Source organism: Lithobates pipiens, unplaced genomic scaffold (genome assembly GCF_037356315.1).
Source record: "Lithobates pipiens isolate NorthernLeopardFrog02 unplaced genomic scaffold, aLitPip1_a1.2 Scaffold_8, whole genome shotgun sequence".
Taxonomy (NCBI): Eukaryota; Metazoa; Chordata; class Amphibia; order Anura; family Ranidae; genus Lithobates; species Lithobates pipiens.
Window position 1 is genome coordinate 658,869,180 of NW_027507903.1, and position 27,651 is coordinate 658,896,830.

General features: G+C 43.8%; 1 protein-coding gene across 2 annotated transcripts in view; it reads right to left on the minus strand.

Annotated features, from left to right (window-relative positions):
• LOC143961775 (NACHT, LRR and PYD domains-containing protein 3-like) overlaps window positions 1-27,651 on the minus strand; it is a 101,154-nt gene that overhangs the window by 16,829 nt on the left and 56,674 nt on the right. For both annotated transcript variants that reach the window (XM_077471113.1, XM_077471114.1), the window contains 5 exons: window positions 16,624-16,691; window positions 15,204-15,506; window positions 8,198-8,236; window positions 5,379-7,095; window positions 3,156-3,302 (listed from right to left, as the gene is read on the minus strand). In XM_077471113.1, the coding sequence (XP_077327239.1) occupies window positions 3,156-3,302; window positions 5,379-7,095; window positions 8,198-8,236; window positions 15,204-15,506; window positions 16,624-16,660 (2,243 nt within the window). In that variant the 5' untranslated portion in view covers window positions 16,661-16,691. The remainder of the gene's footprint in view (window positions 1-3,155; window positions 3,303-5,378; window positions 7,096-8,197; window positions 8,237-15,203; window positions 15,507-16,623; window positions 16,692-27,651) is intronic.

A 27,651-nucleotide genomic window follows, 5' to 3' on the forward strand; every position in this document is an offset into this window, starting at 1 on the left:
CCTCTCCGTACTAAAGCAAGAACGCAGAAGAGCTGAAAGAACATGGAGAAGAAATCCCACCGAGGAAAACCTATTTAACTACAAAGGTCTGACAGAGAATTATCAGAAAGCAATCTTCAAAGCCAAAAAGGACCACTTCTCATATACAATCTCAACGGCCGCAAACCAACCACGGGAACTGTTTAAACTGGTTAATCAATCAATGAATCCGGTGTGCCTAGAACCCCCAGAAAGCGAATCCCAGGATTACTGTGACAAACTGTCGGATTTTTTCATCGATAAAGTCAAAACCATCAGGGAAACAATTTGTCAAAAGAAAACATCCAACCTCAGCCAGCAAATACATAAAGAGGATGTCCGCACCAACATACCGCAACCGCCAAAATTTTCACTATCCCCAATTACTGTAGACACCGCAAAAAACATCATTAATAAACTGCGTGACAGTACCTCACCTATTGACATCATCCCCACAAAACTACTGAAAGAATGCTCCGACATCGTGGCTCCAACCATAACCCACCTCATAAACCGATCATTCCACGAAGGGATTGTTCCCAGCATCCTCAAACAAGGCATCGTCAAACCTCTACTCAAGAAACCAAACCTGGACCCTCAGGATCCAAACAACCGTAGGCCAATTACAAGCCTCAACACCATTTCTAAGATCATGGAGAAAGCTGTAGTACATCAGCTACAACTTCACCTGGATACTCACAAACTCCTGGACCCACTGCAATCAGGCTTCCGCCCGGGTCATGGAACAGAAACAGCTCTCCTCAAGATTTGGGATGACGCCCTCGAAGCGGCAGATGACGGAGAGCCGTGTCTCCTCGTACTGCTAGACCTAAGTGCAGCGTTTGATACAGTAGATCACAATACTCTACTCGTCCGCCTCACAGAAGTAGCCGGAGTCCAAGACATAGATCTCCAATGGTTCGCGTCCCTCCTAGGAAATCGGTCACAGACAGTGAAACTAGGAAAATTCCTCTCCGAAACTCGGGCAGTCACCTGCGGAGTCCCTCAAGGCTCTCCGTTGTCACCCGTTCTCTTCAACATTTACATTCGCCCACTCCTTCAAATCATCAGATGCTCAGATCTCTGCTTCCACTCTTACGCTGACGACACGCAACTTTATTTCCGGATCAATGGAAAAAAAGATCACCAACAACAACTTGAAAACTGCCTCAAATCAATAGAGGACTGGATGACCACCAACTCCCTCCAGCTGAACCAATCAAAGACAGAGCTTCTTATCTTACACCCAAATCATAAGCCCGCAACCAAAACCTCCTGGTCTCCACCAACCGTCTTTGGGCAGACTATCTCCCCAAAGACCAAAGCGAAGAGTCTCGGGGTTATTTTAGACGCACAAATGTCAATGGATGCGCAAATAGGAGCAGTAGTCAGTCGATCTCACCATCTGCTGCGCATGCTTCGCAGACTCATCCCTTTTATCCCAAAGAATGACAAAGCAGTGGTAGTTGGAACAATCATTAATTCACGACTGGACTACGCAAACTCGCTTTACATAGGATTACCACAATATCAACTTGCGCGATTACAACTGATCCAAAACACAGCGGCAAGGCTGATAACAGGAAAAAAACCCTGGGAATCCATTTCTCCTTCACTGAGGAGCTTACATTGGCTAACCGTAAAAAATCGGATCACGTTCAAGACCCTTTGCCTCACCCACAAATGCGTGCATGGAGAAGCTCCGCAATACCTAATGGAGAAAATAAATCATTACACACCAAACCGCAGTCTTCGATCAGCCAACAAAAACCTCCTCCTCGTGCCCAAAGCCCGGTATAAATCCAAGGGGGATCGGAGATTCGCTGTCCAAGGGCCTCGGCTATGGAATGCTCTACCAATCAACATCCGCCTGGAAGAAAATCACCTGGCTTTTAGGAAAAAACTCAAGACCTTCCTCTTTTAGCAGATGATCAAAGCTCGCCACAGCGCCTAGAGGCGATTCAGTTCGCATTGTGCGCTATATAAGTATTTCATTCATTCATTCATTCAGACTTGAGACACAAAGTCCACTTTCTTGTTGATATCACCCAGAAAAACTGAAATTCAAAAACAGGTAAAACCGCCAAAAGGAGAATATAAGGAGGAAGATCTTCACCAGAGGAGAACTCTACTCATTTTTTGGAAAAATACTGTAGTTTGTATTGAGGAAATCAAACAGAAAGGAACAAAGTACAATAAGATGAAGTTCTACATACGGTAGTATAACATGTCATTGTGGAGGGACTCCGGAGGAGGGTTTATATCCATAGGATACAACCTTCATACCTGAAGAGAACCCCCACCAGGAGCAGAGAGGGGGAGATAGACAATCACTGCCCAGAGCCAGGACAGTGGAAGCCTTGGGACTTTTTTATGGCAGACAAGGACTCCTATAGGGAATGTGAGTTAGGGATGTTCATCATTTCTTTTATTGATGGGGGATGGGTAATGTTCCAGGATTTATAACTACTATCCTGCAGAAGGGAGACAATGAAAGAGAATATTTCTGGAGTATGGGTTGTATTTGAAATGGGACGGCCTTTTGTACAGAAGTGAGAACTATATTATGTTGTTGCCTTCAGAGGAATGTATCGTGTTTTCTGTCTTTAATATAGTCAGGATTTGTGTATAAAAAAATAGCATTTCCATTTCAACCCAGCAGGTGGAGCTGAAATCTTTTTTTTTCCACATGTTTACCTGCCTGTTTTTCCTGGTTCACTGTACAAACCATGTTATTTACAGAGCTCAGTAGCTCAAGCTGCAATTTCCACTCACAACTTATTGACTCAGAGGAGTGAGAGAAGAGGGGAGAGCAGATGTGTCTGCAGCTACAGGGGTCAGTGATGGTTTGTTTTAAAGCTTATTTACTGCTTGTTAAGATTATGGATGTTCATTACATGTGTACATAACCTGATCACAGTTCTACTTTAAGGGGGACCCCAAAATTCCATGGAATAGATAACAACGAGGAAGATTCCCTTAGAGAGGGGAGAACACAGGAGAAGAGGACAGGTGATGGAAGATACTACATCGGGGAGGATGGAAGACATCCAGATATGTAAGGAAAAACAGAGAGACGGGAACAATCACAAGACATTACATTTCCCGATCACTGCAGGATCACAGATTTCTCTTACTCTAACTCCTGAATTTTACTCTCCGGGTTCATCAGAAAGGAAATATTAACAGATTTCATTTTATCTTCTGAAGAGGAGGACTCTTCTTCATCCTCTGCTTTGTCCTCTCCTGGACAATCTTTACTGGAAATAGCACAATGCCAAAACCTAAAACACAATAATGAGATAATAATTACCACCAAGAATGTATGACCTCAGGCACTGAGAATAACAATGTAACACCCGACATTTCCCTTCCACATGGCTGCCTTCCCATTGGCTCATACTGGACCTGATGAGGACTTTTCATTGGTGTCTATGAGCAGTATTTGAAGTCACACGCAAGACAAAACTTAGATGAAGCCTCTGACATACGGTATATACAGGATCTCTGGCCTATCTACACAGGGGTCTCCATTCATCAACAGTTTATAGAAATTCTGGAAAAAAAACTCTTTGGTTCCTAATATAAAATGCAATGGCATTTTTTCCATTCCACAGATCTCCGAACATCAAGCCATCCTTTCATTGGCTGGACACACCCATTTATGCCTACCAATGAATGACTAGCAGATCACACCTGACCCGGCAGTAGGAGGGCGATATGTCAGGTGGCACCACTGCTGAACACTGGACAATCTCTATGAGATGCAGACACACTGGGAAGGTCATAGAATCTATTGATGGGACATAATATCACAATACTGGGGGGGGGGGCTATGAAGTTAAATGTGAGAGATTACAGTCATCATTTCATTCTGTTTTTACGGGCACCCAGCTCACACTTCCTCCGCTGGCTCCACGGCGCTGGAAGGAATTTCACCTCCCCCCCCTCCCTGCAATCTTCTGGGACTCGTCACAGGTCCCAGAAAATTGCTCGGCCATTCACAGCACGCAGCGTGGCATCGGGCATGTGCAGTGTACACCTGGCTGTGAAGCCACAGCCGGGCGCCCACGGTTACAATGCCGGCTCCTCAGAGAGGAGGGAGAGAGGATCGGGGCTTTCGTGCGCCCGCAAAGCTGGACCGTAGGACAAGTGAGTGTCTGATTATTAAAAGTCAGCAGCTACAATTTTTGTAGCTGCTGACTTTTAAATGGGTGTAACTCCGCTTTAAAGAGGAAGTAAACCCTGATGGGTTTACTTCCTCTTTGATTCCCTGCAAAGGTAAAGCATAATGGACTACTATGCATCGCATAGTAGTCCATTATGTGTCACTTACCTGACACAGGAGCCAGGGGAGTCACCGCTGTCGCCTGTAGTCAGGAGCATCCATCTTCTTGGTGGGTCTTGCTGCTCCGGCGCTGTCAATCGTCCGAGCAGCAATGATGTCACTCCCGCACATGCGCACAGGAGCCGCAACTCGCGGCATATTGCCGTTAACTGCGGCGCGCTCAGTGCGCCTGTGCGTTGCTGTCTATGGCGCATGCGCCGTAGACAGCGGTGCCTGTCTTTCAGCAAATATCTCCTAAACCGTGTAGGTTTAGGAGATATTTCTTAGACCTACAGGTAAGCCTTAATCTAGGCTTACCTGTAGATCAAAGTGTGTTGTAAGGGTTTACAACCACTTTAAACAACGCTTTCTCTCCAGTTCAAATGTTTTTCCTTTACCTACATCTACAATATGACCACTAGATGGAGCTGATGTCCAAAGGAAATAAGTATTTAGTGTAATGAATCATCTACTGCAGAGAGTGACCTTCTATACAGAACTGATACAAAGTTGCAGGGAGTGATCTCCTATACAGAACAGATACAATGTTGTAAAGATGAGACTCGGTTGTGTGACACGTTTTCTGGACTGAACCCTTCACAGATTACCTAAGGTACACAACGGAGTTCTGTCTCTGCAACATTGTATCCATTCTGTATAGCAGTTCCCTCTACAGTATGTGATCATTACACTGTCAGTGGTGAGCAAAGGAATCTCTGTATACTGAGAACAGCTCTCCCTCACATTATTTCCTCTTCTGGTTGAATGTTCTTAGGGCTATTTTCTCTTAGGATCAAATGTTAGGGAATGTTACAGATAGAAACTAACATTTCACACACATTGCAAACATTGCCGGGACTTTTTGTGACTTCTGTGCAAATTCTAGAATATTAACACAACTTGTTTAATAAATAGACCCCTAACTTCTAACAAGTGTGCTGGATGGAGAACATATCTGAAAATCACCATTATACTGTATGCAGGTTCCTGCCCATTCTGTATATTCAGTTAGGATATCCTCACACTCACTTACCCGGCCTTCTGACACCTATGTAGTAATGGAGATATCATTTTCTGGCACTCTGGACCCACCGTGAGCCACTCAAAATATAAAGACTGAAAACTTTCTCTCTTCAAAGTCTTCAAGCAATAGCTCAGCTGCTTGGAATAATTACTGTCCATCCACAAGTGACCAGTGTCTGAGCTGTAGAGCTTCAACCCTGAACAACCAGACATGACGTCTCTAATGAAGTCCTCATCCTGAGTCTCATACAGACAGAAGATTGTCTGAGTATAGAAACTCTGATCGATGTCCTTCATGGCCCATTCTTTCATTGCAGGTCTGGCTCGAAGAGAAATGTTGATTCCTGTGCTCTCTGAGAATGTCTTTGTCAGCTTTTTATTTAGGAGACCAAACAGGAATTGTACAGCTAATGCTAAATGTGGGGAACCCTTAGTGGAGCCACGGAGTGATTTCCCTGTACAGATCTCCGGGAGGAAAGTACCTTCCATAGACCCAGACCCATCATCCATCCCATAATAGAGAGCAGCAAGGAACTCCTGTACACTCAGGTGGATGAAGCTGTAGCAGGTCTGGTGACGGACGTCCCAATGAAAGATGTTCTCATTCAGAAATACAGACTCCACCTCATCCAGAGAAAGTCCATGTCTTTCTAGATCTTTCTTCTCAAATAAGATTTGTTGGTTCAGAACTCCCTGATTGGCCAGAGCACACAGCTTCTTCAGACAGGTTTGTTTCCGGTGTACAGACTGCTCCTTCTTGCTGTGATGGGTTAGTAAGACCTCCAGGTAGAGAAGGTAAATTGAAGTCGTTGTATTACACCAAATTGGACCCAAACCTTTTTGTATTTCTTGATTCATTACAGTGCAGACAATCCAGCATGTGATGGGGACGGCACACATGGTGTACACAACTTCATTGGCTTTTATTATACTCAGAACCTTGTCTGCATCTTCTTTATTTCCAAAGAATTTATGGACAAATTCCTCTCGATCGTCACTTGTAAATCCCTGGATTTCCACATTGCGAGAATCATCGATGAACGTGTTAAGTTTCTCCATGGCCAGTGACCTTGTGGTGATGATCAGAGAAGATTCTGGGAGAACCTGTCCCCTGAGCAAGCTTTGGAGAATTATTTCTTTGTGGGTTTCCATAGAAATGTCAGGACAACCCTCAGATTTCTCCTCCAGAGTCCACCTCAGTTCATCAAACCCATCGACTAGAAAGAGAAGTCCTCTATGACTTCCAGGATCCTTCAGAACATACACCAGGTCATCTGAACTCAGTCTGCAGGTTCTGGATAAAAGCCCCACAAGACTTATGATTTCAGGGATGGTGTTGATTTCTCTACAGCTCAGATAAAACACAAAATCAAACTTGTCTTGGTAGAGATCCCCAGAGGCCCAGTCCAGCATGATCTTCTTGGAGGTCATTGTTTTCCCAATCCCAGCAGCTCCTTCTAACACCACAACCTTAGGGATGAAACCTTCTTTATCAGGGTCAAAGAGGGCCTGGATTGTGGTTGGGGGTCTTTTCTCCAAGATCTGTAGATGTCTTTTGTCTGAACTCCTTATTTCTTGTTCTTTGTCCACTTTATTCCGGGGTCCGTTTATCATCAATAACTTGATGAATCTTTTCTGTAGATAAACAGCCTCCCCCATACGGGAATTATATACTTTAATCCTCTGGAATGTCTCTTTCGTGGACTCTTTGTGTTCCTTTCTAAAGTCTTTATGAGAAAAAAGGAGAATATTTTATTCCTCATACACACACGAAATTGTATTTATAAGATAAAGTTGGAAATATTGTATTCTAACCATAAACCCCAAGAATGTAACACTAAAAGAAGATATCCCATGAAATACAAGAGGATTGTGGAAGTATCCAAACTATGGACACATCATCCAGACCAGAGGAGTGACTAGAACCTTCAGGGCCCCAGTGCAACAAAACATGAAAGGCCCCCTGAATGCTAGAGTGCTTTCTATTGGTCCTTGGGCCCTTTCCTCTGGTCTTAGACCCCATTCACACCTTAGAGTTTTGTAGCTTGAAGCCTGAAGCTTCAAAATGCTAGAGGGGAAAAAAATCTATTATTCTCAATGGAGATGGTTCACATCTCCACTCCATGTCGCCTGAAGCCGAACGCCTGAAGCTCAAACAAGTTCTGGACCCTTTTTTGTCACTCGAATCGAGCAGATTTGGGCGTTTTTCTTCTTTTAACATTGGTGGCCCTTTGCCCTGCACAAAATCGCGGTAAAAATGCCCCAAAAAATCGCGGCAAATCCGCGTGATTTTCTGCTTGAAAACGCTATGCTCAGGTGTGAATGCAGCCTTAGGGTTTCCCTCCAGCCCATGGCCCTTGCCTCTTATTGCTGTTGTGGGGCCCTTTATAAGCCCAAGTTCAAACTGCTGCAACTTATCATGGGACTCGCGACACATTAAATTACATGACAATGTAATGTCAATACACATCCATTTCAATGAGTGCCATTCAAATCACTGCAACTCAAGTTGCAGCAACAAAGAAAAACTTTCCGCCCCACTTTTATGTTACTTCTGTGCGATTTTGAGTGCCATAGATGGCAATGTTGAATAACAAAAGTTGCAAGCAAGTTGCATGACTTTGGGGTTGCAGCAGTGTGAACGGAACCCATGATCTGCACCAGGCCCTCCTCCTGCCATCTCGGGCTCCCCCACAGTGGGGAAATGCCAGGACCCAGTTGCAAATGCAACCTTTGCAACCCTGGTAGGTCCACCACTGATTCAGACTACAACAGATCAAAATGTTCATCTAGAAGATATTTCATATCAGACGTGGATGTCCTACTAACCAGATAATCTGTTGTCATGTGTCGTCTTCTTCCGTTTGGCTGGAAATAAGAATAGGGAAGTGATTAGTCCTGATGAACCTCTGAAATGTATAAAGTAATAACTAAGAGAGTTATTAGTGTAGCAGATCCTCCCAGACACCATCATCCCACCAACCCTCTGTAGATTGGAGTCTCTCTCATCCTATTTCTCCATGTAGGTGATGGGGAGTATCTTTGCTTGGCAACATCTCAGCACATTGCAATGACATGTGACCATGGTGGTGGGGGGAGTGGAACCAGAAAAGCCCCCAATTCTCTATGCAGGGTTTACAGGCACACACCTAGAATCTGGAGCCTTGATTCCTCTTTCTGAAGGAGGTTCTGATCGATGAATGGGACATAAGGCTAATGCCGCATACACACGATCGGACTTTCCAGCGGACTTGGTCCGGCGGACCAGAGTTTGTTGGACAATTCGATTGTGTATGGGCTCCAGCGGCTTTTTCTTCCCAAAAGTCCAACGGATCTAGAAATAAGACTGGCTTCAAATTTGACCTCCGGACTCGGCTTTTAGAGGACAATCCGGTCGTCTGTGTGGTAGTCCGACGGACTAAAATTGACGCTAGGGTAGCTATTGTCTACTGGCTATGAACTTCCTTATTCTACGTCATCATGTTTGAAAATGTCTGACTTTTGGAGTGATCGTGTGTGGCCAAGTCCGTTCATTTGAAAGTCTGGCGGACCTCAGCTGCAAAGTCTGTCGGATTGTCCGCCAGACCAAGTCCGCCGGGAAGTCCGATCGTGTGTACGCGGCATTAGAGTCAGAATACTGAGCAACAGTCATGAGGGTCTCCCAGGAATACAGATCTAAATATGGAGGTTCTGTAAAATAGGCAAGTGGTGCTCGGCATGAGTGATGTCATTGTGTTATGGTGACTGAATGTCGGCATCCTGGAGAAGTGTTACTCTGCTTCCCTTTTAGATTGTTCCTGAACTCTGTAGCCTTTTCTTTCCTCCACAATTTTGAAACCCAATTTTATTTTATTCTGTAAAAAAAAATGCATATTTTTTTTTTAAAATGTAGCTGTATACAGTGGTGTGAAAAGGTATTTGCCCCCTTCCTCATTTCCTGTTCCTTTGCATGTTTGTCACACTTAAGTGTTTCGGAACATCAAACCAATTTAAACCATAGTCAAGGACAACACAAGTAAACACAAAATGCAATTTGTAAATGAAGGTGTTTATTATTAAAGGTGAAAAAAAATCCAAACCATCATGGCCCTGTGTGAAAAAGTGATTGCCCCCTAAACCTAGTAACTGGTTGGGCCACCCTTAGCAGCAACAACTGCAACCAAGCGTTTGCGATAACGTGCAATGAGGCTTTTACAGCGTCCTGGAGGAATTTTGGCCCACTCATCTTTGCAGAATTGTCCTAATTCAGTTACATTAGAGGGTTTTCGAGCACGAACGGCCTTTTTAAGGTCATACCACAACATCTCAATAGGATTCAGGTCAGGACTTTGGCTAGGCCACTCCAAAGTCTTCATTTTGTTTTTCTTCAGCCATTCGGTGGTGGACTTGCTGGTGTGTTTAGGATCATTGTCCTGCTGCAGAACCCAAGTTCGTTTCAGCTTGAGTACACGAACAGATGGTCGGACATTCTCCTTCAGGATCTCTTGGTAGACAGCAGAATTCATAGTTCCTTTTATCACAGCAAGTCTTCCAGGTCCTGAAGCAGCAAAACAGCCCCAGACCATCACACTACCACCACCATATTTTACTGTTGGTATAATGTTCTTTTTATGAAATGCAGTGTTCCTTCTACGCCAGATATACTTGGACACACACCTTCCAAAGAGTTCCACTTTTGTCTCATCGGTCCACAGAATGTTGTCCCAAAAGTCTTGGGGATCATCAAGATGTGTTGTGGAGAAATTGAGACGAGCTTTGATGTTCTTTTTGCTCAGCAGTGGTTTTCTCCTTGGAACTCTGCCATGCAGGCCATTTTTGCCCAGTCTTTTCCTGATGGTGGAGGCATGAACGCTGACCTTAACTGAGGCAAGTGAGGCCTGCAGTTCCTTGGACGTTGTTGTGGGGTCTTTTGTGACCTCTTGGATGAGTCGTCGCTGCGCTCTTGGGGTAATTTTGGGCGGCTGGCCACTCCTGGGAAGGTTCACCACTGTTCCATGTCTTCGCCATTCGTGGATAATGGCTCTCACTGTGGTTCGCTGGATTCCCAAAGCTTTTGAAATGGCTTTATAACCCTTTCCAGACTGATAGATCTCAATTACTTTCTTTCATAATTGTTCCTGAATTTCTTTGGGTCTCAGCATGATGTGTAGCTTTTAGGCCGGGTTCACACTGCTGCGGGGGGAGATCCGGATGTGATTCGCACCGCACTGCAGTGCAAATCACATCCGATCTCCGTAGCGATGCGAGTACAGCCATACAGATAGTATGGCTGAATTCGCATCGCTCCCGCAGCAAACTCGCACGGGACCCTTTTTTTGGTCCGCAACAGAATCGGATCGCATGGGTGTTCACACCATGCGATCCGATTCCTGTGCGAGTCGGCAGATCGCACTGCGATATGCGGACGGATCTGGGGGTGTCATTAACATATCATTGACACTCCCAGCCGTTCGCATAGGGCAGTGTGAACTGCCGGCGGGAGTAATGAGATGTGGGAAAACGCCGCGGATTCGCGGCGTTCCCGCATCGCAGCAGTGTGAACCCGGCCTTAAGGATCTTCTGGTGGACCTTACTTTGTCAAGCAGCTCCTATTTAAGTGATGCCTTGATTGTGAACAGGTGTGGCAATAATCAGGCCTGGGTGTGGCTAGAGAAATTGAACTCAGGTGTGGACAACCACAGTTATAGTATGTTTTAACAAGGGGGGCAATCACTTTTTCACACAGGGCCATGATGGTTTGGATTTTTTTTCACCTTTAATAATAAACACCTTCATTTACAAATTGCATTTTGTGTTTACTTGTGTTGTCCTTGACTATTGTTTAAATTGGTTTGATGTTCCGAAACACTTAAGTGTGACAAACATGCAAAGGAACAGGAAATGAGGAAGGGGGCAAACACTTTTTCACACCACTGTATATCCTGCTGTTACCATAACTTACCGCCAAAGAACAACCTAAAAAAAAAAGAAGAATTTTCCTGCTCATAACTGTCGCAGTGACACCACTTTTGCGGATGTAATGCCGCGTACACACGACCGGACTTTTTGACAGCAAAGGTACGACGGACTCGTTCCTGTATGGGCTCCATCGGACCTTTGCTTGCCAAAAATCCGGCGGACTTTAGAAATAGAACATGTTTTAAATTTTTCCACCGGAACTCCGCCGGACCGGGAAATCCGTTCGTGTGTATGCTAGTCCGACGGACAAAAACCGACGCTAGGGCAGCTATTGGCTACTGGCTATGAACGTCCTTATTCTAGTCCAGTCGTACGTCATCACGTTCAAATCCGTCGGACTTTGGTGTGATTGTGTGTGGCCAAGTCTGTTCATTCAGAAAGTCCATCGGAACTCCACCGAAAGTCCGTCGGGAAGACCGTCGGACCTAGTCCCTTGAAAAGTCCGGTCAAGTGTACGCGGCATTAATTGTTGTTTGTACCCGCAGTACGGCCCGGAAACAATAGTGTGCGTTACATTTTTTTCTACCTAAAACACACTGACACGGATACCAATTTAAAAATGTTTTTCATTAAAAAAAATCCTACTTAGTATTTACTGATCCTTACCTTTGACCCTGACCTTTGATCCTGACCTCTGACCCTGACCTTAACCCCAACACTAAACCTGGCACTGGCCTGGATCCAACCTAAAATTAGATATTATTTTTCTTTCTTTTTTTCCACACTTTTGTTTGATTACATCTTTCCCCCAGCAAGGAGAGAAAAATGCAATGTATTATACAAGATATCCTGTATGTACAGTGCCTTGAAAAAGTATTCATACCCCTTGACATTTTCCACATCTTGTCATGTTACAACCAAAAACGTGAATGTATTTTATTGGGATTTTATGTGATAGACCAACACAAAGTGGACTAGACATGTGCATTTGGTTTCGTTCCGAATCAAAATTCGGATGAATTTTCATTATTTGGACATTCGGATGCATCTGAATTACCGAATTACAATGCTAAAGAATTCAACCGAATTCAGACGAAATTCAAATCAAATTAGAAAAAAATGACATTTTGCGACCCGAATTTGGGGCCACGTATCTCGGGGCCACTTATAGCTAGAAACCCCAAATTTGGTATGCAAACACAGTAGAACTATAATATCTCCAAATGTGGGGGTCGGGTCGCAAAATGTCAAGCACTTTTCTGCAGCAGAGAATGACATTTTGCGACCCGACTTTGGGGCCACATATCTCCGGGTCACTTGGTGCTAGAAACCCCAAATGGAGATGTTGTAGTGCTAGTTCTACTGTGTTTGCATACCAAATTTGGTGTTTCTAGCTATAAGTGACACAGAGATATGTGGCCCCAAAGTCGGGTCGCAAAATGTAATTCTCTGATGCAGAAAAGTGAAATCTTTTCTATTTGAATTATAAATTCTGGAAGATGGTTAGTTACTTACTTATATATATATATCTGTCACATCAACTTCTCATACTTGCAGTGTACAGTGCAAAAAAACACACACATCTTATTTCATTTATATTTATCACATCAAATAAGTTGTCAGCATGCCTGATTGAAGAAGTCATGGATGTTGATCGCAAGGCAAGTACATATGCTGTATGTCATTGTCCACTTGCCACGTCACCTGCCACAAGTTGTGTATTGTCCACTTGCCACATCACCTGCCACAAGTTGTGTATTGTCCACTTGCCATGACACCTGCCACGAGTGCCACGTGACCTGCCACGAGTGCCACATGACCAAGTTGTGGATTGTCCACTTACCACGTCACCTGCCACAAGTTGTGGGGTTCCTAGCACCAAGTGACCCCGAGATATGGACAATATGTCAAGTATGTTTCTGCAGAAGAGAATGACATGTATGTATGTCATTGTCCACTTGCCACAAGTTGTGTATTGTATTTCTTCACTTGCTACATGAGTGCCACATAACCAAGTTGTGGATTGTCCACTTGCCACGTCACCTGCCACCAAGTGACCCCAGATATGGGCAATATGCAGCAGAGAATGACATTTTGCGACCCGAATTTGGGGCCACATATCTTGGGGTCACTTATAGCTAGAAACACCAAATTTTATATGCAAACACAATAGAACTAGCACTACAACATCTCCAAATTTGGGGTTTCTAGCGCCAAGTGACCTTGAGATACATGGCCCTAAATTTGGGTCGCAAAATATTTTTGAATCCGGTTGAAATAATTTCGAATTTGGTTGAAATATTTTCGAATGCGACTGATTTTTCGAATTCGGTAGAAAACGAAATGAAATCCGAAAACGAATTTAACAAATATAACTAAAGGAAATAAATTAATTAAAAAATTAAAACGAAACTAAACACATTTTTTCCTTTTGCACATGTCTAAGTGGCACATAGAGAACAAGTGAAGTGGAAGGAAAATGATAAATGATACAAATAAACCTGTAAAAAGTGTGTGTGGGGGGGGGGGGGGGGGCGTTTGTATTCAGCCCCCCCCACCCCGAGTCAATACTTTGTAGAACCCCCTTTCTCTAAAATTACAGCTGCAAGTCTTTTTTGGGGATGTCTCTACCAGCTTTGCACATCTAGAGAGGACATTTCTGCCCATTCTTCTTTGCAAAATATCTCAAGCTCTGTCAGATTGGATGGAGAGCGTCTGTGATCAGCAATTTCAAGTCTTGCCACAGATTCTCAATTGGATTTAGGTCTGGACTTTGACTGGGCCATTCTAACACATGAATATGCTTTGATCTAAACCATTCCATTGTAGCTCTGGCTGGATGTTTCGGGTCGTTGTCCTGCTGGAAGGTGAACCACCCCCTGGTCTCAAGTCTTTTGCAGACTCTAATGCCCCGTACACACGGTCAGACATTCCGACAACAAAATCCGATGGGTTTTGTCCGAAACTGGTGTTGCATACACACGGTTGGACAAAGTTGTCGGAAAAGGACCAAGTCCCTTTTTGCGATTCGGCACTGCGTTGCTTTAACTGACAATTGCGCGGTCGTGCGACGTGGCTCCCAAACAAAATTGGCGTTCTTTTTTCCCACAAATAGAGCTTTCTTTTGGTGGTATTTGATTACCTCTGCGATTTTTATTTTTTTGCGCTATAAACAAAAATAGAGCGACAATTTTGAAAAAAAATGCAATATTTTTAACTTTTTGCTATAATAAATATCCCCCAAAAAATATATTAAAAAAACATATTTTTTCCCCAGTTTAGGCCGATACGTATTCTTCTACATATTTTTGGTAAAAAAAAGGCAATTAGTGATTATTGATTGGTTGCGCAAAAGTTATAGTGTTTACAAAATAGGGGAAGTTTTAAAGCATTTTTATTAATATTTTTTTTTAATTATAATGGCGGCGATCAGCGATTTGTATTGTGACTGCGACATTATGGCGGACACATCGGACATTTTTGACACATTTTTGGAGCCATTGTCATTTATGCAGCAATCTGTGCTATTTAAATGCACTGATTCCTTTGTAAATGACACTGGCAGTGAAGGAGTTAACCACAAGGGGGCAATGTATGTGTTATGTATGACGTTATGTGCTTTTTTCATTCTAGGGGGGTGTGGCCTGGCATGTGACGTCACTGATCGTCCTTCCTTATATAAGAGAACAGGCGATCGGTGACAGCCACACAGGGAAGCACGGGGAGAGGTTTGTTTACACAGACCTCTCCACGTTCTTCAGCTCTGTGACCCGATCGCGGGACACCAGTGGCGATCGGGTCCGCTGGTCCCACGGCCATGCCATATCATTAACAGTCTATTGGTCACTGGCTTTCCCTGGATGACATTCCTAGTTCTTCCTCACACAGATATTGATCAGGAATTGGTAGGAAATTGTCATTATAGACCGGAACTCACCATTCTGTTCTCTCCTCTTCTGGAGGTCATTTGCAGGTCCCATCAGACCAATCACTGTAAAGACTTTATTTGTGACATCCAGAGCCCCTTCTTCTCCATATGTGTCTATCAGGATGTCCTTGGTGGTGATCCAGTCTGCATTTTCTAGTTTTCCTCGGGGGATGGGACGTTTATCTCCATAGGAGAAATCAGACAATTTGTTCCTAAATCTCTTGAAGTCACTTCCTTTCAGATCCTCCAGAGAATATATGATAAGATCCCCGGGGGTTTGTGGGACCTTTCCCAGGACACCAGGAGCCGACCCTGCAGAGAGGACAATCAGCAACTATAAACATTCATTCTGATTGGATGATTCCTGACACATGACAGCAGATAACGTTGTACTGATAGCCAGAAATGTTAGAAAAGAACAAATAAGGAAAGGAAATTATCCCCCAATATGTCTGTATGTACATTGTCCTATAGAGAGATTGGTTTTCTTGTGATAAACTCACATGACTGCCTACATCAGGGGTCTCAAACTGGTGGCCCTCCAGCAGTTACAAAACAACAAGTCCCATGAGGCATTGCAAGGTTGACAGTTACAAGCATGACTCCTACAGGCAGAGGCATGATGGGACTTGTAGTTTCGCAACAGCTGGAGGGCTGCCAGTTTGAGATCCCTGGTCTACATGATGGTGAGTTACCTCTCAGATGGATGAATGTCGGGTGTAAACACCTGGGGGGGGATCTATTGATTGTGAACATTGCCCATAATATGTCTAATATGTTTATTTACTATAACCATCAGCTCCATCTAGTGGTCATAATGCCATATCTTACTGGTTGAGGTATTTCAAGAAAATATGGTAGTATGGCCACTAGATGGAGCTGATGATCATAGCAAGTAAACCTATTAGACATATCATGAGGATTATCATTGATGGCAGTGGAACTGACCCAAACTCACAGTACATTTTTTTTATATAATGACCTCCTAATATATATATGTATGGATGACAACTTTAAACTTCAAGTTTATTGATTGTTATGAAACAAAACTAAAATAAACCATAAATCCTTTACGAAACCCAGCAGTGTCATGTTATACTGGCCCATGTTCTGCTTAGGATTATAGGCAAAGGATTCCCCCGAACACTACACAAATAATCATAAAATGTGGGGCCATCCAATCATTATGGGACACTTGGACATCTCAGAAGATCATTTCCATTAAAAAAACTTAAAAAAATGTGAAGACACGGGAATGTGATTGTGGAATTGATGAACGTTCCTAAACTCTCCGAATAGGTGAACTGACCAGATGTCTACAGGAAATGTCCAGACTACAGAGACATAGGACGTCCTATCATCTAATTCCAATCCATAGAGATGTGAGATGGAAAACATTGGAAAGGATTGTCAGAAACAACAGTCATACCTTGTGAGGAGGAGGATGAGGAGGAAGAGGCCGCCATGACATCAGGAGGTGACCCGAGATGACATCACCTGGAAGGAGCACAAACAATAATAAACTCATTTGTAGTGCGCGGAACGGAACCAATAAGGAGGATTTTGTTCCCTTATGTGAATAGCGATTGGCTGTCTAGTTGTCCAATCAGAGAAGATCAGAATTGGATGGACTTCTGTCATTTACTACCCATAACTATGAAGGTCTATCAGAACCTTCATCCTGGCATTCATCTGGTTGGTATATCGGGGGGTCACCAAGGCAAAAATGGTGGGTGAGATGCACAAACGATCAATCAAACAAATGTGCGATATTTATATCAAACTGACAGATTGTAATCAATTATTACATGTTTCTAGTTTTCACCCCCCCAGGTGTATTTAAATCCATTCCAAGAAGTGTTGCGAGGATCACTGATAAATCTATCCATAAGGAGGACAGACTGAGTGAGATGGAGGTTAGGCTGCGACAGCGGGGTTATCCTAGTGATATAGTACATCTTGAACGCATTCATTTAGATAAAGAAAAAACACAACTCCCAGACTTCCCTTCATCTCTCAATTTCATCCTTTTTCTAATAAAGTTAATAATATCATTAACCACTCAAGGACCACCTCCTGCACATATACGTCGGCAGAATGGCAGGGCTGGGCATAAGCACGTACCTGTACGTTGCTTTTTAAGTGCCCAGCTGTGGGTCCTGAGCTCCGTGACCGCGGCCGCGGGACCCGATCGCCGCCTGTGTCCCGTGATCGGGTCACAGAGCTAAAGAACGAGGCGAGGTCTGTGTAAACAAATCTCTCCACGTGCTTCCTACTGTGGCTGTCACCGATCGTCTCTTCCCTTTTATAGGGAAAGACGATCAGTGATGTCACATGCCAAGCCACGCCCCCCTACAATAAAAAAAACTCATAACATCATACATAACACCTACACTGCCCCCTAGTAGTTAACTCCTTCACTGCCAGTGTCATTTACACAGGAATCAGTGCATTTAAATAGCACTGATTGCTGTATAAATGACAATGGTCCCAAAAATGTGTCAAAATGTCCGATGTGTCCGCCATAATGTCACAGTCACAATAAAAATCGCTGATCGCCGCCATTACTAGTAAAAAAAAAAAAAAAGATATTAGTAAAAATGCTATAAAACTATCCCCTATTTTGTAAACGCTATATCTTTTGCGAAGCAATCAATAATGCTAATTGCGATTTTTTTTTTTACCAAAAATATGTAGAAGAATACGTATCGGCCTAAACTGAGAAAAAAAAAATTATATATTTTTTGGGGGTATTTATTATAGCAAAAAGTAAAAAATATTGAATTCTTTTCAAAATTGTCGCTCTATTTTTGTTTAGCACAAAAAATAAAAATCGCAGAGGTGATCAAATACCACCAAAAGAAAGCTCTATTTGTGGGGAAAAAAGGACGTCAATTTTGTTTGGGAGCCATGTCGCGCGACCGCGCAATTGTCAGTTAAAGCGACGCAGTGCCGAATCGCAAAAAGGGGCTTGGTCCTTTGGCTGCAAATTGGTCCGGGGCTTAAGTGGTTAAAAAGCATTGGTCCATACTAAGTAAAAAAACGATCCTTTTGTCCCTGAATTTCGTTTATCTCCTTTACCATCATACCGTAAGTGTAGGACTATATATAACCGATTGGTCAGATCTGACCAATATAGTGTACCTACTTCACGGGTTATGTCTTTGGGACCCCCCAATTTTTGTTCATTTCCTTGCTTATCATGCATCCAATGTACTAGTATGATTAGGGGAAATCCTTTAATCATCTGACTCCAGGTTATAACATCCCTATAAAAGATCATTTTACATGTCAATCGACATATGTTATATACATAATTAAATGTCCATGTGGTTTAATTTATGTACATGAAACTACACAAAAAGTCAAAGACAGAATAGCTAGACATACATATTCTATTAGGGATAAAAATGTGTATATATATATATAATTAGGCCAAAATGTATTCTACTACATGTCTTTGGATGGGAAGGGGTTAACATCAAGAGGCAATTACGGGGTTAATTGTGTACCTACCAGGAAAAAAGGGTTGGGACTTTGTATGAGGCATAGGACAGTTACGTCATAATTGCCTCCATCCCTGTCAAAATGAAGCAAGAAAAGAAGTTGGGACTTTGCATGAAGTATGCGGATTTGGAAGCAAAAAGTGAGCTGTAAAGGTCTGATAATGTTAAATGTATTAAATATTTCACAGTAAAATACATCAAAAGCAGTGGTACATATTGCATCTTTCATCATAATTAATTGATTCATGCATTGGCATATTGCACATTGACGATGATATTCAAGTAAATTCGTTAAAACAGTATATACAGAATATGTTACAAAACTGCATGATTATAGAATATTTGGCATCTGAAGCTCGACGCGTTTCATGGCTGACTTGCCACTCATCCGGAGCTGATGTAAATTGGATGTCTATAAAACGAAAGTATTATATCAGACAATGGGTAGGTCGTGTATATAAAAAGTAAAAGTAGAGATAGATGGAATTTGCTTGAATCAACCACCCAAAATCACAGGTGAGGCAATGGAAAGGGCATGGCAGTGGTTGGGTGGGCAGTTGGGGACAGGACCTGGTGCGGGAGCTGAGGCAGCACATGCAGAAAAACAGGGAAGCAAGCCCGTGCTAAAACAGTGAAAAACGATAATCAGTGAAAAATAATAAAAAATAATAAAAAATAAATAATAAATACAAAATGAGGAGAAATGTGTGATAAGAATCACAGATTCCCATCACATTTTTCCTCATTTTGTATTTATTGTGGGTGGTTGATTCAAGCAAATTCCATCTATCTTTACTTTACTTTTATATATATATTTAATAAATTTAACATTATCAGACCTATACAGCTCACTTTTTGCTTCCAAATCCGCATACTTCATGCAAAGTCCCAACTTCTTTTTTAACCGTGTACCTAACACGTGAGCGGTGTGTAATGCCTCACACGAACGGAATTTCGGCCAGCAAAAGGCCGATGAAAGCTTTTTCGTTGGAAAATGCAACCGTGTGTCGGCTCCATCGGACTTTTGCTGGCCGAATTTCCGCCGGCAAAATTTTGAGAGCATAATTCTCAATTTTTCAGTTTCTATCGGAAATTCCGATCATCTGTAGCAATTCCGACGCGCAAAATTCCGACACATGCTCGGAAGCATTGAACTTAATTTCCGCGGCCCGTCATAGTGTTGTACCATTGACCCTCGGAATTTGGTGTGAAGGCAACACAAGCTTGAGCGGAATTCCGATCGCTTTTACTTACAGATCTGGCTGTTTTTCTTTTTTTTTCTCCCTGCAAGGGCCAGATCGCTGATCTGTGTACAACTCTGTGCTGTGATTGGATGCAGCCAATCAGCAGGTCTCAGCCATAAATCATTGGTTGGGACCTGCTGACAAAATGCCACCGGAGATTATATTGAATAAAATCAAATTTTTTTCTCAGAAGTCATAATATAAGGACTTCTAGCCTTAAAGTGGTTGTAAACCCTTACAAACCACTTTGACCTACAGGTAAGCCTAGATTAAGGCTTACCTGTAGGTCCAAGCAATATCTCCTAAACCTATATGGTTTAGGAGATATTTGCCCGAAAACGGGCACCGCTGTCTACGGCGCAGGCGCACTGGGCGCGGCATTTCCAAAAATTGAGCTGCCGCGCGTGTCGACTCCTGTGCGCATGCGCAGGAGTGACGTCATCGCGGCTTCGCCGAATGACAGCAGCGAAGCTGTGAGACGCCACCAGCAAGATGGATGCGGCGGACTACAGGGGACAGCGGCGACTTCGCTGGCTCTTGTGTCAGGTAAATGACACATAATGGGCTACTATGCGATGCACAGTAGTCCATTATGCTTTGCCTTTGCAGGGAATGAAAGAGGAAGTAAACCCATCAGGGTTTACTTCCTCTTTAAGCCTCGTACACACGATTGGATTTTCCCAACGGGAAATGTTCGATGTCAGGCTGTTGGCGGAAAATCCGACCGCGCGTACGCTCCATCGGACAATTGTTGTCAGATTTTTCGCCAACAAATGTTGGCTAGCATGTCTTCAAATTTTCTGTCAACAAATGTCTGTTTTCGGATTTTCCGATCGTGTGTACTCGGAAGCAGAAGCGGTCGGTCTTGTAAACTGGCGTTCGTAATGGAGAAATAACGTTCGTGACGCGGCAAATTATGAAATCTTCAAATGCGGCGCACAATTCTCTTCTTCTATAATGGGATAATAATGAAGCTGCTTTGCTGGTGATACTGATGGAGTTATTGCAAACTCATTTCCAAAGGCTTTTTTTTTTTTTCTAGTGATATCAAGAATAATATTAAGAAGAATAATATTATTATGCTTGGATAATCAAGAAACAGCTTCCCCAAGTGAGTCTGGTAAACAGAACAATACAGCAGGTGATTCAGGTCCCTCCGCCACGCATATTCAAGCCTCTCACCTCATATATTCGACCTGAAACAGGTCACAGAGCCCAATACCCTCTGCTGGGGTGATAATCCTACATCGATATAGCCGTTGATCTTTTCAAAGTGTGCAATCATATAAAAGAAGGAAGAGGACAATCTAGTTCTCTCTGTAAACACTCATTTATTCTTAAATCAAAAATGTACTCACAAAGATTGCACTCAGAAATGAGTGCTGATTATAAACACATGTCAGGTTGTTTCTGACCCAAGATAGCCGCTGGTGACGTCAGAACGTGACACCTCCCCCCCGTACACGTTACGTCCTAGTAGGCATAGAGTAAGGGATGGTTATAGCCCCCTGTCAGTTTATTTTTTACCATCCATGTCCCATTGCAGAGATTTCCCTTCACTTCCTGCCCCATAGCCAAACAGGAAGTGAAAGGAAATCTATGCAAATTAAGGGAATCCATTGCTTCCCCCAGGCCTTCAGAACTAGTGTCCCCACTCGAAAATATCAGGGTGAGTCTTAAACAGAAAGGGGTGTGGCCTTGAAAGGAAGGGGTGTGTCATATTTAAATTAGGGGTGCACGAGTTTAGTCAGGCCTATGGCAGCACAAAACTTAAATACACTACTGCAGTGCCCTTCGGTGCCACCTATCAGTGCTCATCTGTACCGCATATCTGTGCCACCTACCAGTGCCCATCAGTGGGCATATTAGTGCCCATCAGTGCAGCCTATCAGTGCCCATCAGTGGAGCCTATGAGGGGCCATCAGTGCCACCTATCAGTGCCCATCAGTGAAGCATATTAGTGCCTCCACATCAGTGCCAGCTAATCAGTGCCATCTCACCAGTGCAACCTATCAGTGCCCTTCAGTGCCGTCTATCAGTGCTCGTCTGTCCTTGTATCCTTGTACCTATCAGTGCACATCAGTGCTGCATATTAATGCCTCCACGTCATTGCCACCTAATCAGTACCCATCAGTGCAGCCTATCAGTGCCCATCAGTGCCATGTATCAGTGCCCTTCAGTGCCGCCTATCAGAGCTGATCTGCACTGTATATCCGTGCCACCTATCAGTGCCTATCAGTGCAGCATATTAGTGCCTCCACATCAGTGCCACCTAATCAGTGCCCTCCATTGCCACCTAATCAGTGCCCTCCAGTGCTGCCTCATCAGTGCCCATCAGTGCAGCATATCAGTGGCCATCAGTGCCACCTATCAGTGCTGCCTATCAGTGCCCATCAGTGCAGCCTATCAGTGCCACCTATCAGTGCCCTTCAGTGCTGACTATCAGTGCTCATCTGTACCGCAGTAATCCATACCACCAATCAGTGCCCATTATTGTGGGATATTAGTGCTTCCAAATCTATGCCACCTAATCAGTGCCCATCAGGGCAGCCTATCAGTGCAGCCCATCAGTGCAGCCTATCAGTGCCCATCATCAGTGCCGCCTATCATTGTTCATCTGTACTGCATATCCATGCCACCTATCAGTGCCCAGTAGTTTGGAATATTAGTGCCTCCACATCAGTGCCACCTAATCAGTGCCCATCAGTGCAGCCTATCAGTTCCGCCTATCATTGCTCATCTGTACTGCATATCCGTGCCACCTATCAGTGCCCATCAGTGCAGAAGATTAGTGCCTCCACATCAGTGCCCATCTCTGAAGGAGAAAAAATACTTATTTACATCATTTTCTGACAGAAACTAAGAAAAACTCTTTTTTTCTTTTTTTTATGGTGATTACATACCACCAAAAGAAAACTCTATTTGTGTGAAGAAAAAGCTAGAAATGTCATATGGGTACAGTTTGTATGACCGCGTAATTGTCATTCAAAGTGCGACAGTGCTAAAAGCTGAAAAATGGCCTGGGCGGGAAGGGGGGGGTAAACGTGCCCGGTATTGAAGCAATTAAATAATTAGTATTACCAACTTAAATGTTGTATAAACTTCCTGAGAGACAGATAGGATAGATCCATACATACAGTACATACAGTACATACATACATAAACAGTAGATATATAGATAGATCCCTATTTCTTCTTCTCCTGACTCCTCTAGGTCAGGTGATACTTCAGGTTTGGGGTCACCTAGGGGAAGGGTGGTGAAGGGTTGAGGATCAGTTAGGATTAGGAGGTGAAATATAAAGATTTATTTTCTACTCCATCAACTTTATCTCCAACATTTTGTAATACTCCGCATCAGGGGCATTGCTAGGTCTACAAAAGATCTGGGGTTAGAGCCCATAGCAGCGTAGTAAAGAAAGTCATACGCTTGGGCGGGCATATATATATATCCCCAGAGAGCTACCCTTAAATCAGGGTCTCCAGAAAGCCCCCCCTTAAATAAGGGTCCCAAGAGAGCCTCCCCCTTAAATCAGGGTCCCCAGAGAGCCCTGTTTAAATCAGGGTCCCAAGAGAGCCTCCCCCTTACATCAGGGTCCCCAGAGAGCCTCCCCTTACATCAGGGTCCCCAGAGAGCCTCCCCTTAAATAAGGGTCCCCAGAGAGCATCCCCCTTACATTTTGGTCACCAGAGAACCTCCCCCTTAAATCAGGGTCTCCAGAGAGCATTCCTCTTAAATTTTGGTCACCAGAGAACCTCCCCCTTAAATCAGGGTCCCCAGAGAGCCCCCCCTTAAATCAGGATCCCAAGAGAGCCTGCCCCTTAAATCAGGGTCCCCAGAGAGCATCCCCCTTAAATCAGGGTCCCCAGAGAGAATCACCCTTAAATTAGGGTCCCCAGAGAGCCCCCCCACTTACATCAGGGTCCCCAGAGAGCCTCCCCTTCCCATGGGGACCCCTGCAGAGACTCTGGGCTATGGGACCCAGATTCAGGGATATAGCTCCAAAAGCCACCCCCTAGCGACTCCACTGCTCAGCATTGTACAGACTCCACATCTGGACATCCATCCCTTGCAGTCTTTATCATATCCCTCCAGTCATCATGGTAGAATTCATGGTAGAACTCAGGGAGTGTCGATGAGGGTATGCTGACACCTGCAGTTCACCACAGCTAGATAATTCTCATAGATGGATGCTGGAAATTTTAGTTCCCTGTGACGTCAGTGGAGGGATACTGCGACTTGTAGTTCCCCCTGATCTCAATGGAGGGATGCTGGGACTTGTAGTCCCCCATAATATCAGTGGAGAGATGCTGGGACTTGTAGTTCCCCCCTGATATCAATGGGGGATGCTGGCACTTTTAGTCCCCCCCATGATATTAGTATGGGGGTGCTGGGACTTGCAGTTCCCCATGATAGCAATAGGGGGATGTTGTGTACGGAAATACATCGAATTATACAGACTCTTCTCCTTTCGATGCAGTATAGACCATCCATTTATATACTATCTATTTGACGCCTACATCATATACAGATTTCTAGCCTATTTGGTATTAAAGTGACATTAAAACTTCATTTTTTATTAAAATAACAAACTTGTTATACTTACCTGCTCTGCATAACCGTTTTGCACCATCCTCTTTATCTGGGCTCCCCCTCTTAGGGAAGTGCACCCCGTGGAAAGTCCTATTCTATGGGGACACCTGTGCGGGCTTGCTCCCGAGCCCCGTCTGCGTTACCATTGACAAGAGGGGGTGCCCCACCCCCGCTTTCTTTAAGTGCTGTGAGCAGTCAGTGGAGTTCCCATTTCCTACCAGCCCTCAGAATATTGAACTCCGCTTTGTTTAGACCAAACAGGAGAGATGCTGAACACAGAGATATATAGAAAGATACAGACTCTCCTCCTCTCTGTACAGTATACATAGTCCATGTATAGTATACACTAAAACCTTGGATTGCCAGCACAATTCGTTCCGGAAACATGCTTGTAATCCAAAGCACTTGTATATCAAAGTGAATTTCCCCATAAGAAATAATGGAAACGCGGATGATTCGTTCCACAACCATTTATTCATAGGGCCTTCAGTTTAGGCTCCATGCACACTGAAGCTCGAAAAAGCTTTTTCTGGACGCCAGATTGCTGGCAGAAAACGCTGGTTGAAAAACCTGCTTTCAACAGCGTTTTATACTAGCGTTTATGAGCGTTTTACAGCGTTAGCGTTAAAGGGCGTTTTTTATAAAAATACACAGAGTACATTCCAAAAATCCCACAATGCATTGAAAAATAGAATGCCGAACACTAATTAACGCATGTTTATGAGCGTTTAATAGCGTTTATGAGCGTTTATCAGCGTTTGCCGTTTTTTGGCGGTGAAAAACGGCACTTTGAACGCGAATTTCTGGCGTTCAGAAAAAAGCCCATAAACTCCACTGCTCATTAAAGCTAAAAAACGTCCATGTATGCATGGACACATAGGATAACATAGAGTGGAGTTTATGGGCTTTTAAAAAAAATGCCCAAACTCCAATAAACTGCAGTTTATCAGCTCCAGTGTGCATGGAGCCTTATAGTCCATATAAAAAGATTGTAGCAATGTGACCAGGTTGTGTAACCATAAAATATCCATCCACAAATGGAAGACTCCACAGGGGGATTAGAAGGAAAATCCATCAAGAGCTACAGAGTATAAAAGAGAAGAGAAGAGCCTCTAAGTGTAGCGATATGTTACTAAATGTTGTACCTTCATTAAATGGAACTCTTTTATACTCAGCTGTGACATGACTCTACTTGTATATCAAGACATCGCTTGTATATCAAGACATCGCTTGTATATCAAGTCAACATTTATTAAACATTTTTTTGCTTGTCTTGCAAAACGCTCTCAAACCAAGGTTGTACTGTACACGATCTATACGGAGCCTACACAATATACAGACTTCAGGTCTATTTGGAATTAGAGTTAGTTCCCATTTCATGCCGGCTCTTCCAATATGGAACTCGGTTCCATTAGAATTAATGATTTAACCTCCCTGGCGGTATGATTATTTCGGATTTTAGGGGCTGAAAGCGGTACAATTATTTTGCATGAAAATTTGGCGTTTTGTATTGTAGTGCTGTAATTCTTAGGAATAACTCACTTAACCACTTAAGGACCGCCGTATTGCCATTCTACGTCATCAGAATGGCACAGGCAGGCACAAGCACGTAGATGTACGTGCCTGCCTTCCAGCGGGTGGGGGGTCCGATCGGACCCCCTCCCGCTGGATACGGCGGTCTGTTTCCCTCCGGGAGCGTTCCGTGATGAGGGGATGGCCGTTGGTTTCTGGCCACCCCCTCTCAATTGCTCCTGGCCAATGATGAACTTCCTCCCAATGTGTATTGTTTACACAGGAAGGAGAAAGTGATATCATTCTCCTCGGGGCGGTCTTTTTGACCGGACTACGAGGAGAAGACTAAAAGTAAGTGCACCAAAACACTACACTGACACATAGGTACACATAGGTACACAAACCCCCCCCGATCCCCCCCCGATCGCCCCCCCTCCCCCCCAGTCACAGTGTCACTGATTGCATTGATCATTTCTTTACTGATCACTGCATTCAGTGTCAGTTGTAAAAGTAAAAACTGTCAGGGCAGTTAGTGTTAGGTCCAGGGTAGCCCCCTATCACCCCCCAATAAAGATTTAACCCCCTGATTGCCCCTAGAGTTAACCCTTTCACCCCCTTTTGCCAGTGTCACTAAGCGATAATTTTTCTGATCGCTGCATCAGTGTCGCTAGTGTCGCTAGGTAGCTAGTTATTTTTTTAGGTTCACCGCCAGGTTTTTATATCGCTAGGTACCCCGATATACTACCCAATAATGGTTTTAACATCCTGATTGCCCCTAGTTAACCCTTTCACCCCCTTTTGCCAGTGTCACTAAGCGATCATTTTTCTGATCGCTGCATCAGTGTCGCTACTATCGCTAGGTAGCTAGTTATTTTTTTAGGTTCACCGCCAGGTTTTTATAGCGCTAGGTACCCCAATATACTACCCAATAATGGTTTTAACATCCTGATTGCCCCTAGTTAACCCTTTCACCCCCTTTTGCCAGCGTCTCTAAGCGATCATTTTTCTGATCGCTGCATCAGTGTCGCTACTGTCGCTAGGTAGCTAGTTATTTTTTTAGGTTCACCGCCAGGTTTTTATAGCGCTAGGTACCCCGATATACTACCCAATAATGGTTTTAACATCCTGATTGCCCCTAGTTAACCCTTTCACCCCCTTTTGCCAGTGTCACTAAACGATCATTTTTCTGATCGCTGCATCAGTGTCGCTACTGTCGCTAGGTAGCTAGTTATTTTTTTAGGTTCACCGCCAGGTTTTTATAGCGCTAGGTACCCCGATATACTACCCAATAATGGTTTTAACATCCTGATTGCCCCTAGTTAACCCTTTCACCCCCTTTTGCCAGTGTCACTAAGCGATCATTTTTCTGATCGCTGCATCAGTGTCGCTACTGTCGCTGGGTAGCTAGTTATTTTTTTAGGTTCACCGCCAGGTTTTTATAGCGCTAGGTACCCCGATATACTACTCAATAATGGTTTTAACCCCCTGATCGCCCCTAGTTAACCCTTTCACCAGCGATCACAGTATAAGTGTCACTGGTGACGCTGGTTAGCCAGTTAGTTATTTAGGTTCCCCGTCAGGTTTTTATATAGCGCCAGGGACCC